General features: G+C 38.1%; 1 protein-coding gene across 1 annotated transcript in view; it reads left to right on the plus strand.

Annotated features, from left to right (window-relative positions):
• Positions 1 to 16,201, plus strand: part of pkn3 (protein kinase N3) — a 31,473-nt gene that overhangs the window by 6,240 nt on the left and 9,032 nt on the right. The window contains exons 3-13 of the mRNA XM_040157126.1: positions 2,739 to 2,911; positions 4,173 to 4,296; positions 4,948 to 5,099; positions 5,998 to 6,217; positions 6,385 to 6,567; positions 7,875 to 7,984; positions 11,635 to 11,778; positions 12,262 to 12,337; positions 13,685 to 13,844; positions 14,862 to 14,952; positions 15,190 to 15,251. Of these exons, the coding sequence (XP_040013060.1) occupies positions 2,739 to 2,911; positions 4,173 to 4,296; positions 4,948 to 5,099; positions 5,998 to 6,217; positions 6,385 to 6,567; positions 7,875 to 7,984; positions 11,635 to 11,778; positions 12,262 to 12,337; positions 13,685 to 13,844; positions 14,862 to 14,952; positions 15,190 to 15,251 (1,495 nt within the window). The remainder of the gene's footprint in view (positions 1 to 2,738; positions 2,912 to 4,172; positions 4,297 to 4,947; positions 5,100 to 5,997; positions 6,218 to 6,384; positions 6,568 to 7,874; positions 7,985 to 11,634; positions 11,779 to 12,261; positions 12,338 to 13,684; positions 13,845 to 14,861; positions 14,953 to 15,189; positions 15,252 to 16,201) is intronic.

Consider the following 16,201-nt stretch of genomic DNA (forward strand, 5'->3'; position numbering starts at 1 on the left):
TATTCTATCACTTTCCTTAATATTGCAAAATAAGGAATGACATTTTCATCAGTTTCTCAGGAAATAATGTATGGAACTTGATGTAAAAAATCTGACATTTTTATAGTGTTGAGGCCTGAGCTTGTAAAATTTGGTGCTGATCCAAATCTAGTGAAAGAAAGTGCTGGATCTGCATCACACACACAGAGTGGTACCTACTATGTTTTATGGCAAATAAATCATTTATGTTATCAGACTATTTACTTTTTCCTTTTATTTTTCTATAATAAGAGCTAGACAGACTTGTAGGATTACTTGGGCCTTACCAGAAGTATGGGCTCTGAGTTCCATGTTAGTTATGTATCCAGATGGATTCTTTAAAGTAGCAAATTTGTACTCATATCCCTATTTACTCTAAGCCCCTTGTCTATAATGGTTGTGACTGACAGATTATATATTTCAAGTGACATCAGCGTGGTTTGTGTTAGCAACTAGCAAGCATAATAAACTACTACATGTTTTGTTGTTTTGTCTACATTTTGCCAACATCCCTGCTTATATTAATCATACTTTGGCAAAGTTTTGTCTTCAGTGGAAAGCAATGTTAACCCAATTGCTTGTCTCTCTCCCTAAGAATAGCAGGCAGGTACCCAGCAGTGGGGCACTGTTCACAACAAGGTACAAGCAGCAGCTGAGCTCATAAGACTTGTTGTAACTACCCCTTACAGTAATCAGCACGCCCTTGATTTCTTGAGTGGCTGTAGGGGTGATCACTTCATTGGGGTCATCTGGGTGGGCACCCTCCTTCACTGGTGTTTCATTGATAAGCCCACGACAACTCCAACAGCGACATCTGGCGTCCTAGGTTTGCCCCCCTCCATTTTGTACCCCTTCACCTTACTTGTAAGTTAACCAATTAGTCAATTTTTGAAAAAGGCCCTTTCTACATGAAAATTACATGATTTTTCAGTTTTTGGTGACCTAAAACTTACCTCTCACAGTTTACCACTTACCTTTGCACCATTTTTGGTTGTTCATGACACCTCCAGAGGGCTCAGTGGCGACATCTGTTCTCGGCAGTGTGCCCCCCTTTGCTTTTACCCCTTCCTGTAGGTTGATGGTGAACTTGCAGCCCAGATCAGGTCCTCTTTAGCAAAAGCAAGTTGCTGCTACACTTGGCAGCCTCTGATGATGACGTGGTGGCTTGCGGTAGAGCCCAACCTCAAACTCCTTCTCTTTCAAGAGCCCAGTGGTTGCTTTGGCCACAAAACCTCTACAATGCGCCTCCACTGGTAGCACTCGTGCACTTCAGACCCGCTGAACTGCTTCAGCTGCTATGTGTGCATATTTCAACCCTTTCCATTCATGTGCTTCAACCACTGCAGCCTCCCAAGGCATGGTTAGCTCCACAATACATAGGGACCTTTTGTGAGGTAGACCACAAGAACAGGTCTGGTGGAGAGATGAACTTCTGGTCTAGAGCCACCTGCATCTTCCAGTCACAGGGTGTGTCCAGCAGACTTCATTTCCTCCTTGAAGTTGGAAGCTTTGGGAGTTTTCGTGCTGGTACGAAGGCAGCCTTGAGAGACTGGTTTAGCAGCCGGTAAGGATGCTCTGATGATGAAGCTAATTCTCCCTCCTTCCACCTCGCATAGATCCTTTCAGGTGAGTGTGCAGCGCTCCAGGTTTTCCCATGTTGACCACTGGCCCTGTTAGGCCCGTAGGACTTCCCTTGCACATTGCATTGCCTCCTCTTGCTGGTGGACCTCAGCAACTACCAGCTTTCTCCACTGGGCCGATGTTGCTTTCTGCTAAGTGGGGCGACTTGTCACAAGAACACAACCACCGCTGCACCTGACCTACAATGTCTCCGGGCCTGAAAGCAGATTTTGCTTGCTCTACAGCTTCAGATGGGGTCGACTTTCTCCCAGCTTTCAGCCTGGGAGTAGTTGCTTAATCCCACCGTTTTGAGACTCAGCCAGGGTCATGTCCAGCCTCACTTTGGTGCACTTGTATTCTACAGTGAGACTAGAGACAAGTAGATCCAGTGCATCATTCACATAAAAGCCAATATTGCTGAGGCAACGGGGAAGTCCAAGCCACTTCTTTATGTAGGAGCTTATTGATCTCTCCAGCATCTTGATTTTGATTGGAATCTCGTAGACTGTTAGAGGTCACATCAGGCGTGAAAGCAGTCAAAACCGCACCAAAGTTAAAGCTTGCCTGGGAGTAAGGTCTTGTCTATGCACACCAGACCTTTTTGATGCTTTCTTCCCTAATTTGGACGCTCTGGTCTTCGAGGCTTGCATTGTACCACTGCCTCAAGCTCTTAACAGGCAATTCAGATACAGCAACCTAATTCTACATTTTTTTCCCCCAACCAACCTTGTTTTTGATCAAAGATGGATATGCGTGTGACTAAAGCCTATAGTTATAGCCTATATATAGTTTGATTAGTTTAAGGCATTTCGAGTAGAATTTGAGCATTCTGTATACCCCAGTGTCAACATAAAACAAGACACTGTAGCAAACTGTAATGCACACTGCTACCCCAGGATTGTGTCGGGGTACAAAAACTTACACCATCTGAGCTATTGAAAAATGCTCTACTCACAAAAATTATACACATTTTCTTTAAAGAAATAAATTGAACCGGTCATTAAACCCTCTCAAATGAATTGCCTCTAACTAGAGAGAATTGTTTCCAAAAACAAAATGATCTTGACCCACCCCTGTGGTGGGTTTTTTTTTAAATGCAGGCTGCTGGGAGGAAGAAGACCACAACCATTCAGCTGAGTTGTATCAGTGGGAAGAGGTCCCATCACCACTGGCCAGTCGAGTCAGAACCCTCAAGAAACATCTCACCATGGAGACCAAAGTCAAACAGGGTGCTGAGAACATAATCCAGACTTACACAAACAGTTCAGTTAAGGTACAGTACAATATGGACCAAATTATATACACACACATACACACACACACACACACACACAGTCAAACCTGTAACCCTTTGAGGACATTACATAGATTTGAATTAGTTTCATGGAGACTTACCCTAGCCATAACAATTACTTGTCTAACCCTGACCATGACCTAAGCTTGACCACTGACCCAAAAATCAGCTTTTTCTCTAAGTCGACAAGCTGTCCCCAATTAACTGGTCTTGCATCGGAAATTTGTCCCTAAAGTAGCCTATGACATACAGACACACACACACACACACACACACACATATAACTCATTCTCGTTCTTTGTTTACACATTTGGTCACTTTGCTGATGGAGATGATTTTCTTAGGTGGTTTGTTTTGTAGCAAAGAGTAAAAACTATCTTGTGTTGTAAACTGCTAATAGCAACAGAAACTATCTCTGATGTATTAGAGGATTGGACAGGGGAGGGAGACAAAGAATTGCCACTACAGAGAGAGTACTTGAGGATGGGGCTTTTCTTAGTGGGTAGAGTGTGAGGTACTAGAATGAACTGCCTTTGACTGTTATCCACCTTACATCCTGAACTGTTCACTATTTATTTATATCTTTTAAATTAAAATGTAGTTTATATCCTTTTTGTGTTTTTTTTAAATGTGCTCAATGTCCTTTGCTAAATTCTTATTTAATGTATTTCATCCAATTATATAAAGCTAGTGAATTGTCCTAAAGTATGAAATGGTCTTTTGTTGTCTGCACATTAGCAGCTCTAGTAAATATTTTTTTATTTTTGTTATCTGAGTGCCCTTTGGAAGCCCCATTGTATTTTATTTAGATAATTGCGTATATTAGTCATTTAAATCCTAGAAAACTTATATATTAAAAGTTATACAAAGCAAAATGTCATCACAACATACTGTTTAGGTGTAATAGATCTTTCCTCATGGCAGACATTTTGACATGTCTTTGAAGAAAACCATAACCTTGGTCCAGACTTCTATAATTTGCCCATAGCTCCAGTTTTGTGTTCAGAGATTCAAATAGTGAAGTAAAACAACATGACAGTTGAATCTGATTAACAGACTAGGGACGGCACAGATGGAACTAATAACATTATAACTGCTTTCCATTTAGGTGACACAGTTCCAGGTGCCATCATCACAAATGTTACTAATTATTATTAATTAGATACACCTGTGCTTTTCCTGATACTTGTACTAACAAGTCAAAATGTGGTGGTCTTTAGTTGTTTATTTTGTTTTCCAGGACAGGAAGATGCTGTCTACAGCCCAGCAGATGTTGCAGGACAGCCGCACGAAGATTGAGCTGCTGCGCATGCAGATTATAAAAGTTTGTCACGCCAGTGATGAGGAACGGGATGGCCCACATGGTAAATCTACTGTACTATACACACACATACAGTTTTTGCCTCTGCCTTAAAAAAAGTTTTTTTTCAGTAAAAAACAAACATTACTGAAAAATTTAACTGACAAATCCCATGTAAGAAATTCATTATTATATCAGGAGTCACCCTAAACATGTTCAAACTTTAGTAACCACGCAAATGCAAACAATATGTTATCAGAAACATATATGATATTATCAAACTGATACTCAGTGCAACGAACTATGTTTTACGCTGCATTGTGACCTACAGGTAAGTCTAATACACAACCTTTGTCCGGAGGTTCTCAGAGCTGGAGTTTTCTCAGGTTTCATGGAGAGCTATCATCAGTGATGAAATGTGAGCTATACCCATGGCAACTGAGCATACTCTATCTGCTGATGAAGACAGTGAAATGCACTTGAAAGTCCTAGAAAAAGCCATTGGTGTTATTTTATTTGGTCAAACAAATGTTTTCAAAGTCAAGAATGAACTTACATACTCAAGAACTGCTATCATTCACTGTGGTGAGGTACAAATGTTTTTTGCTAATATAAGTATGTAACAGCTCAGATACAGCATTCTTAAAAAGCTGGTGCATACTTTGTCTGTTTTCAAACCTGCTAATCATGCCTATCATACTCCACCTGTCTTCAGGTCACCCTGTGGAAATGATCAGTCCTCTGGAGCTGCGGGTGGCTGAACTCATGCACCACATGAAAATTGAGTTGGCCGTAGCACAAGGTGCTAAAAATGTGGTGAAGCAGCTGAGTGAGTGTAAGATACAAGACCGCCGCATACTTGCAGAGGTTTGTAACAGCTGGATAGTCCCCATTTACACCAGGTATTTATCTGACTTGTGATCAGACCACCACTGTGGTTAATAAATTAACTTGCCTCCTGCCCACCTGATTTTCTAGTTTACAAGGACAGAATGACAACTAAAGCCCTCTGAGACAAACTTGTGATTTAGCACTACAAAATGAAAATTCCCTTGATTGGAATTGGCTTATGCCATTAACCAGTCCCATTAATTAAGTATTCGGTGCTGTGATCAGTTCTGATATCTGTGAAAAATAGCAACTGAGTACATTTAATAACAATAATATCAAGTGTAAATGCAAATGCAAATACAATGAGACTTACAATAATAATTAGTTACTTCTTCCTAAGGAGTGTTTAATAAAGGAGACTCTCAAACGCAGGGCTTAATGTGAAAGTCTTGAATGAACCTAACAAACTGATCTAGGATTAATCTATTTCATTAAGAAAACTCGGAGATAACGAGATCAGACTACTGATCTCATTAGTCCTGATTTGGTTTTTGAAACACTTTAATCCTGGTTATGTTCGTTAGGCTCTTTCAAGACTTTCACAATAAGTCCGGCTTTTCTTAGCCTACTTTATGAAAGTCCTTCAGGTTAGTCTGGAGGGATACATTTCCATGGTAACTTAGGTCAGACTTACTTAAACTTAATGAAAGTTATTCCCTGAAAATATGCCTGACTTAAGGTGCGTAACATATAACCAAAACATACCTGGTTTGGTTCTGGCTGGGAATTTGTCTTGCGTGTCTTAGCCCACTCTGTCTCTCTCCCTGTTTCCTTTCTGTATCTCTACTGTTACTGTCTAATAAAGGAATAATCTCCTCAAAAAATATTGGGGAAAAAACCAGTCTGTATTCCTCAGGAGTGTTGTTTCCTTCAGGCTCAGGCACGAATGCAAGAGTCGTCTCAGAAGGTGGATTTATTACGTCTTTCCTTGGAGAGACGTTTGAGTGAGTTGCCTCAGGACCATCCCAAGCATACTGCCATAAAAGAAGAACTAGTGTTGGGAACCTCCCCTTCCTATTGCACACCAAAGAAGCAGTCCAACACTCCGTCCTCTTCCTACTCTTCCCCCTTTTTCAAACCAGCAAGTCTAACAGGTTGCTACCAATACTTAAATATACTTTTTTTCAATATCTCATCTGATCTCTTTTTTTGTAATTTCTGGAACATCTGCATTTTGTCTCTCAAAAAAATAAATGTTTCCAATAAAGTTTGAATAGTGTTTTCTCAGCACTGAATTAACAAATGAAATGCTGTTTCTCAGGTCGGTTAGAGGTATGTTTAAAGGGTTGCCAAGACCTGTTGGAGTCAGTTCCGGGCCGTGGTCGTGCGACCAGTGTCTCGGCAACCCCTGGAAGCGTCTCGGATGGAAAGTCTCTGAAGGTGAGAGCTGGCCTATCAGGACGCAGTGCCAATGGCAAGACAACCAAGGCTGATGACTTGTCCTGTAAGTTAAAACTCCACCTAAGAAATTTTGTGTTTGGCTATTTTACTTCCCTTTGTGTAGGAAGATAAAATGTTGTCATTACAATATTACCATGATTACAAGGAACTTTTCGGTGTACTTAATTATTCCAAAATGTAAACAAATACAGGCCTAAAAACAGGGCTCAAGATGTAGCCCTCTGTGACCCTCAAGGTATAAGTGGTATAGCTAATGGATGTTGCAGCACACAGTATAATTCACTGTATCCATGGCAACATTATACTTCCTGTTTCTTGTAAAAGCTTACATAGGCTGACATAAATGAAGACTTTAAACATTTAAAGAAAAATCTTCCAATGTACTTTGTTGAAAAATAAACACTTAATTTTAATGGTTATTTAAGCATAATCATCATGATAAATTAAAGGAAAAACCAACATAAAGTGTCTTAGTAGGGTGCTGTGCCGCCAGAACAGCTTAACTGCGCCTTGGCATTGATCCTGCAAGTCTCTGGAACGCTACTGGAGGGATGGAACACCATTCTTCCAAAAGATATTCCCTCATTTGGTGTTTTGATTAAGGTGGTGGAGAGCGCTGTATAATACGTCAGTCTAAAATCTCCCATAGGTGTTCAGTTTGGTTGAGATCTAGTGACTGTAAAGGCCAAAGCATATGAGTCACTTAATTTTCATACTCATCAAACCATTCAGTGACCCCTCGTGCCCTATGGATGAGGGCACTGTCATCCTGTTTCTCCACTCATTTTTTAGGTTTCTCCTTTAATTTGTCACACATCTATACTTGTGAAAAACTAAATCATATAGCACCATATTGCCTTTGTCTTCTCAAACAGTGATACTTCATTAAAATTTTCTCATAATTACAGAATCAAGATCCTTTTAATTGTTTTCTTGTAACTATGAGATCAGTCATAATCGCAATTATGAGATAAAGAAGTCGTAATTTGAAGATGAGTTCTTCAAGTTTTTTTTCTTTTGTGAATGCAAGCCTCTTTCATACAATGCTGCTCATGAAGCTTAATATTGCTATGAGCTCAAAGTAATAATAGAAGGCAACCCAGATGAGTGTTAGAATTGAATTAATGCTTCTTTCCTCATGGAATAAAGCTGCTGGAGAGTCAGAGAACACTGTTTGGAGAGAAATGAATGTTATGTCTAATTCAGCAGTCTGTGTTCAGATTCTGTGTAGTCATAGCAGCTAACCCTGTGTTTTTCTCTATTTAAAATAGCCACACAGCCTATTACAACCTTTATAACATCTATTAGGTACTGTGTGTATCAGTTTGCATCTTTGTATATGTTTCTCAGCGGAGATGAGCGCTGTTCTGAAGGTGGACAACAGAATAGTGGGGCGCACACACTGGAGACAGCTGGGTAAAGAGGCCTGGGGCCAGAGCTACAGCATCGAACTGGAAAGGGTCAGTGGCTTTCACCTCACCTAGCAATTTGAATTACATCAGACCGAGAACTGCATTTTTAAAATGGTTTCTGCAATTCCCTGTTTTATGATGGCATGAAATGTAAAAATGTGGATTTAAATGTAAATGGATTAAATTGCAATTTTTGCCCATTAATCTACACTCATAATGGCAGTGATCAGATGTTTTTAGAAATTTTTGCAAATTTACTAAAAAATCAAAAACTGAAATCTCTCCATTTACAAAAGTATTCAGACCCTTTGCTGTGGAACTCCAAATTGTGGTCAGGTACATCCTGTTTGCTTTAATTATCCTTGAGATGTGTCTAGAACTTGATTGGAGTCCACCTCTGGCAAACTGAATTGACTGGACATAGTTTGGAAAAGCACACATCTGTGTATATAAGGTCCCACAATTCACACTGCATGTCACGTCAAAAACCAAGTCATGAAGTCAAAGGAACTCTCTGTAGACATCTGCGATAAAATTGTGGTGAGGACATAGATCAGGGTGAGAGTATAAAACCATTTCTAAAGCTTTAGGTGTTCCCAGGAGCACAGTGGCCTTAATCATTGTGAAATGGAAGAAGTTTGGAACCACCAGGACTCTTCGTAGAGTTGGATGTCCGGTCAAACTGAGTAAACAGGCGAGAAGAGACTTAGTCATGGAGGTGACAAAGAACCCAATGGTCACTCTAACAGTACTTCAGAAGTCCTCTGCAGAGATGGGAGAACCTGCTGGAACAATGACCATCTCAGCAGCACTCCATCAATCAGACCTTTTATGGTAGAGTAGCTAGACGGAAGCCAATTTAGAAAGAAATAGAAGGGGGCTTGGGAGTCAGATGTAATGACAGATATCTCTATCTATAAATAGGTTGAAAGATTAACCTTGAAATAGTCAATTGGTTTGTGCTTTAATGTGGGAAACTAATCAATAAATTGTAAATACATTAGTTGCAGTAACTTTTTTTTGTCTTACTGTCTTTTTCTTCACTACTGTATCAGTGTAGTTTGGTTTTGTCTCATGGTTAAACTAACTAGTATTGCTGTCCCTCTTTACTAGATAGTTTTATTGCAAAATGTTATCTCTATCACCCCTAATGGTGAACATCTGTTAACAGCCCAAGAAAAATAAAACAGCCGACGTCTGGTCCCTCTGGGAGTCAGAATGGCCAAGTGTGTCTTTGATAGCCTCAACCTCCTACTCTATTCATGGAATCCCACCGCTAATCTTCTGACATTTGCTCTCAATTGCCTTAACCGTACAAGCCCAGCATCCCTGCTTAAGACTTGGATGTAGAATTGAATGCCCCAGCTCTCATTCTGACTGGTTAACTGAGAGATATTTTAAAGGGGAAGACACTGACATCACACACAGAGATCAGTTTACTAGTCGAGGGGAGTACTACACAACCTGTGAAAACAGGTGTATAATATTTTGTGGCTCTGGAGAATCTTTGGCAAGTCTGACAAAATAACATTGATGATTATCAGGGTTGTCCTGGTTTGAGAAAATTAATTTATAACAGAAGGCCTGCATTACAAACTGGGGGTTATGAAAGACATGAGCGTTTAACAGGCAAGCAGAATCCAGCAAAAATATGCTATTTGCATTATGGGAAATGTAGGATCAGGTGTTGAGCTGTGAAGTGGAAGGAGAGCTTTTCTGGAAGTCTTTCCCCATTCTGTATTCTGATTTCTTTTTTTTCTTTTTTTTAAGCAATATCCTCAACACTGCTTAACATAGAAACCAGGGACTCTCCCAGATAAGGTATTGATCGTATAGGTTTGTTATGTGCACCAGTTTTAATTATTTCAACTTAATTTCTTAAAAATCAGAAACAACAAAAATCTAGACTCTAAATCTAAACTCTAAATCTAAAGGTAAATTGATTTGAAGATGCTGACTGTAAAATCAGTTTTTTCAGCACTGTAGTCTTGAGCTTCCATCTCCTGAAATACATGTTAGGAGTTGTAGTTAACTTCTACCCTGAAGTTTTTATGTTCACAGGCTTGTAGTTTTGACTTTTTATCAAAGAACAGTTGTTCATATTTTGTACCATGATTCAACCAGGAGAATATCATGTGTATTGTAGCATTAGAAGGGCTCTAAATACGTAACACGTGTAACATTGTCTATGAGAAATATGAATTTGACTTTTACTTCCAGAGCCAGTCAAGATACAGTTAGGTACATTATTATTTGGACGGTGATGCAATTTATTAAATTTTGCCTCTGTACACCAACACAGCAAATTTGAAACAAAGCCATCAAGATGTAATTGAAGTGCATACTTCCACCTTTTAATTCAAGGGTTTTAACAAAAATATTGCATTTAATGTTTAAGAAATACAGCCATTTTTATACATATTCCCTCATTTTTAGAGGTTCAAAAGTAATTGGACAGTTGATTGACAATCATTTTCATGGCTAGGTCTGGCCTGTTCCCTCATTATTTCATGACATATTAAGCAGATAAAAGGTCTGGAGGTGGTTGCAAGTGTTGAATTTGCATTTGGTAGCTGTTCAGGGAACTCTCAATATGCAGTCCAAAGATATGTTAATACAAATGAAGGAGGCCATCATTAGGCTGAAAAAAACCAAAACAGACCTATCACACAGATGTCAGAAACTTTGGGATTGGCCCAATCAACAATTACCTTCTTAAAAAGGAGGAATGCACTGGTGATCTTAGCAACATCAAAAGGCCTGGAAGACCACAGAAGACAACTAAAATGAATGATCACAGAATTCTGCCCTTAGTGAAGAAAAACCTTTCACAAAACCTAGCAAGGTCAAGAACACTGTTGAGAGGGTAGGCATATCATTGTATTTACAATTCATGAAGAGTTCAATTGATTGTAGACTTTGACAGATGGTTTACCACAAGATGCAAACCAATGGTAACACTCAAGAACAGAAAGGCCAGGTTAGACTTTGCCTGAAAACATCCAAAAAGCCTGGAGAGTTCTGGACAAGACTTTGGACAGATGAAACCAAGATTAACTTGTACCAGAATTATGGGAAGAGAAGCGTATGGAGAAGGAAAGTAACTGCTCATGATCCAAAGCCACTACATCATCTTTCAAACATGGTGGAGACAGTGCTATAGCATGGGCATGTATGGCTGCCAATGGAACTGAGTCACTGGTGATTTACTGATGATGTGAATGCTGATGGAAGTAGCAGGATGAATTCTGAAGCCTATAGGGAAATACTTTGCTCAGATTCAGCCAAATGATGCAAAACTGTTGGATGGTGATTCGCAGCATAGATGGACCCAAAACATACTGCAAAAGCAACTGAAGAGCTTCTCAAGGCAATGAAATTCAATATTTTTCAATGGCCAAGTCAGTCATCTGACCTCAACCCAACTGAGCCTGCTTTTCACTTTCTCAAGACAAAACTGACAAAAATTCTGACCATACACATACTTATGTACCCAACTGTATGTCAGCCTGTGCTACTCTGAGTTTTATGTAAACAAAGTCCTAATTCACCAGATTACCCTTTAAAAGCACTTTTCAGTAATTCATAAAATGATTCCATTCCGCTACACCAAAATAATTCAGTTTTTGGAAAAAAAAAACACATTGAAATATGAAATTCTGAACATGTATGAGTATTTTTTGTGTATGTCAATCTAGTCCAGGGAGCTCGAAATTGCTGTCTATTGGAGAGACTGGCGGGCATTATGTGGGGTGAAGTTCCTGCGGCTAGAGGACTTCCTGGATAACCAGCGACATGGCATGTGTCTCCAGCTGGAGCCTCAGGGCATCCTCTTCATTGAGGTTCTCACTTTCATTTCTATCCTAAAGTTGTGGTTTATTCACACTTGGGACATTTAAATGTCTTTATAATTAAAATACACTTAAAATCATCACTGGGCAAACAATAAATAATAAACAATTTAGAGGTTTTGCCTCCCATATACTGTGCATGCATTTCTCATTCCAGAGTTGCCTTCACTTTCAACACTATTACTGCTTGGGTTCTTATATAATTATTGTTACACCATAAAAATGAAAGGTCAAATCAGTATCCTTTTGTAAAATGTTTTTTTTTTGTTTGTTTGTTTGTTTGTTTGTTTGTTTGTTTTTAATTCTTTGTTTTGTGATATTGCAGCAAGCAGCAGGGAATGAAGGTCACAAAAGATGGTGTTGTGACTAAAATAATCCCAAGCAGTAAACATTTTCCCAGTGATACAGCCACCAATACCAATGCTGCAACAGTCCTATAAATGAATATTAATAGGCTCCTCTGTTCATTTCCAGGTGAAATTTATTAATCCTGTCATTGAGCGCCGTTCCAAACTCCAGAGGCAAAGAAGAATTTTCCCTAAAGAAAAAGGTAGCAACATTTATTCATATTGCATAGCATCAGTTTTTTTTCTTCCAATGTTATTTATTTGTTTAAATATAATTATATTATTGGAACATGTTCAAGAAATTATTCTCAGGCTTGTTTCTGACAGTAAGATTATGGTGTGGATTTATATTTAGTTTCGGGACCTAAATTTGCACTGACTGTACTTCTCATTTCATGTTGTTTAAGCTTTATGAGGTTGGTGAACTGTCACTGTTTTTTAACATAAGGGCTATTATTGTATACATACAGTTTATTTGACATGAGATGACATTAAATCAAACACAACAAAAAATACTTGTGGTTCTTGATTTAAGAAAGGAGAGATGCAGAAATCCAGGTGACCAGGCAACGTCATAGTAAAAGCAAACCAGAGTTATCATCAATAAAATCACTCAGGCAAACATCCAAAACATAAATGAGAAGAGCTTGCATACAAATTATAACTTGGATGATAGAATTATGCTTCCAAGTTTCTTATTAGCTGTACTTTGACTGTCTTTTAAAACTGTGGTGGCTATTTATTTTTTATTTATAATTTAAAATATAAAAAGATCCACGATCCTTATTCCAATTCCTGGCACCACAAAACCTAATGGAACAGGTATCTTGGTATTAACCCTCTGTAAGTGCAAGTCATCAACACTAGCTCTAGGCTGGTGGGCATGAGCTCCCTCAACCCTTTGAAGGTGGTCTTTAAGATACTCATGGGCTTGTTATAAATATTATGAACCACACTATACTGTCCTCCCTATGGTGTAGCAACCACTTTTAAACAGCTAGCCAAACCCCCCAATGTTTAATGCTACATGTACTTTCTTTTCCTACTTTCTGAGTGCTTCAAGGGTAACCACCGAAGCTACTGGAAATACTGTTTGTGAACAGGTGTTCCAGGGTTTAAAATCAATACACCCCAGACCAACTTGTTCTGAGATATCTGTAGTTTGTTATTGAGTATTTTTCTCAGACCATCAAATCATAAACGGATGAACAACAACCCAAACAGAAAGAATTATCCAGCATTAGATTATCAATTAAATGACCATTTCTAACCAAAAACCTACTTCTGTTTGGATCAATTTGAAATGCATGATAGATTCTTTTTTAAAATGTTACATTTCATTAATTGCAATTAAAACATAAAAGCTAACTGCACTTTTTTTTTTTTTTTTTTAAATGATTCCAAAGAAAATTTATTTTATCAGTCATCAAAAATCCATGCAAGACCAGGCATTTGACAGCTATTAACCAATAGACACTATTATGTTTGTGCTGAAATTCCTTTGAAATCTTTCAGTATATAGTTCAGATTTTATCTTTTTCTCTTCACAGGGAAGGACTTCTTGCGTGCTGCCCAGATGAATATGAACTTTGCCACTTGGGGCCGTTTGATGATGAGCATCCTGCCTCCCTGCAGCTCTCTGGGGCCCATGAGCCCTCCATTAGCAGGCCCTAACACTGGCCCCACATCTTCTACCACTGGTCCATCATGGTAAGACTCCTTGGTGTCTGTAGACGGTGTGACCCAGAAACATTTCTTTGTCACATATATCAAAGAGCTGTTTCAAAAGTGAGCTGTTAAGTACTTTGCTTAGCTTTCCACAGTGACCTCAGGCTGATTTTCTGCTCACTCATATTATCTGAGATGAGAGAGAATGTGACTTCAGTGGAGGGCTGAGAGCAACATAATCACTGACCTGCATCCAGAGTTAAGAGAAGTCAAACTTGTTTTATAATAAATGCGTCATGATAATGAGCATTATGAAAGGATAACAATGTTCCAATTATATATTTTTCTTATTGTCAACAAAATCTAATGTGTAGAGCCAAACCAACAATGAATGTATCCTACTAACAAGTATTGTGTGTCTAACATTTGATGTATCTTCTTTCTCCGTGCCACAAACTCTCCATTGTTACCCAAAATCTATTAAACACATCAATGAGCCAGACTGTTGCACTGAGTGACATGTTCCTTCATTACCATGAACACACTGTTGTGGATTAATCCACTGCTGAAAATAGTCACAAACAAGCACTTTTTCCATTTTGAAGATGTATTTTATGTCTTACATGCTTTTAAAGGCAAGACCATAAAGCTTTCCAGGAGTCAATAAAAGACAGAAATCATTAAAAATAATGCTGACAAAACTTAAGATCTTAAATCAGTATCTATGAAATAAGATAAAAGGAGGATAAATGAGTAATAAAGAAAAAACATTAAATAATTGTTAGGCTAGACAAGTGTTTATTTTAGTTGTTTTTTTCCTTCAAAAAAAAACTAGAAGGCAAAAATGTATTTAATGTGGCAATATGTACAATAAGTGGTTTTGAGAGAATACCTGGCTAAAACTGTGTAGATTATTTTTGGCTGAGGAGATGTCAAAGATAGATCACTGAAGCTAGTCAGCAAAGCCATAAGACAGCATTAAATGTACACATTAAAACCAACAGCACAGAATCATGGCAGTGTAATATACAGACCTTTTTGTTTTTGTTTTTTCCTCAGTGAACCTGCTGCACTAAGTCTAAATTTTGCTGAAGAACAACCTGGCAGATCTCCAGATCACACAAGAAAGAACACCAAAGACTCCCCACTGGTAAGCAAGTCAGATTGTCTACCACATTAACAAATGCATTATTATTGAGAATAGTTATATGAGGATTAATACTAGTAAAACAGGGCTGATGGCAAAGAATATTTACTTGTGTATCAGGAGCAGTGCCAAAACTTAGTTCATAACGTAGGGCAGTGGTTTTGTTCCATACATTTGTTCCATCCATCCATTGATGTGTCAGTTTATGTCTATGCCTTTTTAACTTACCTGAAAAAACAGTCTCCTGATGAAAACAAGAGCCCAAAGCCCAAGCGACAACCCTCAATCCATCAACGTCCACAGTAAGTTATACTGAGTGGGAATGTGGAATTTAGTATTTTGGTTCGGAATTTATTTTTATTTTCAGTCCCTAAAATACTTTATATATCGATATATTTTTATTTTTTAATATATTTTGTGACTACATACAGTACAAATTTACATTTAAGTCTCTAGAGTTAAAAAGTTAGCCTGACATTTAATAAACCGCAAGACTATATATATATATATATATATATATATATATATATATATATATATATATATATATATATATATATATATATATATATATATATATATATATATATATATATATATATATATATATATATACACACACACACATACATAGAACATTTAGAATACAGTCAAATAATTTAAATATTAAAAAAACAAAATAAATATAATTGCAACAGACAAAACAAAACAATTTTATCATGACATTAAAATTTAAGGGGACTTTAAAACAATTTTATAAAGCCAGGTCGTTAGCTGGGATTTAAGAGTGGTGATAGATGGGAAAGATTGACGGTGAGGGGTAATCTATTCCACAGTCTGGGCGCCTTTAACTTTTCACTGGGAGCGAAGAACAGAGAGAAGTATCAGATAAGAGGGTCTGAGGGGTCTGGATATAGAATATAAACTGAGGAGATCAGAGATGTAGCCTGGAGCCAAACCATGCAGAGCTTTAAAAACAAGTAAGAGAATCTTAAATCAATTCACTCAAGACTGAGTGACTCCCACATGAAGGGAGTTGTAGTAATGGAGAGATGAGGTAATAAAAACATGTAAAATAGTCTCCAGAGGTCCAAAAGAGACATGGTTTTATATTCTCTGTTTACCTAATATGGAAAAGGCTACTGTAAATGACACAACTTATTTGTTTGTCAGATTTAAAGAGTCAAAATGACACTAAGATTTCTGGGAGATGGCAATATCAGTAGGGAAATTTTAAGAATGGAAAATTGTT

The sequence above is a fragment of the Xiphias gladius genome, chromosome 20 (assembly GCF_016859285.1).
Source record: "Xiphias gladius isolate SHS-SW01 ecotype Sanya breed wild chromosome 20, ASM1685928v1, whole genome shotgun sequence".
Taxonomy (NCBI): domain Eukaryota; kingdom Metazoa; phylum Chordata; class Actinopteri; order Istiophoriformes; family Xiphiidae; genus Xiphias; species Xiphias gladius.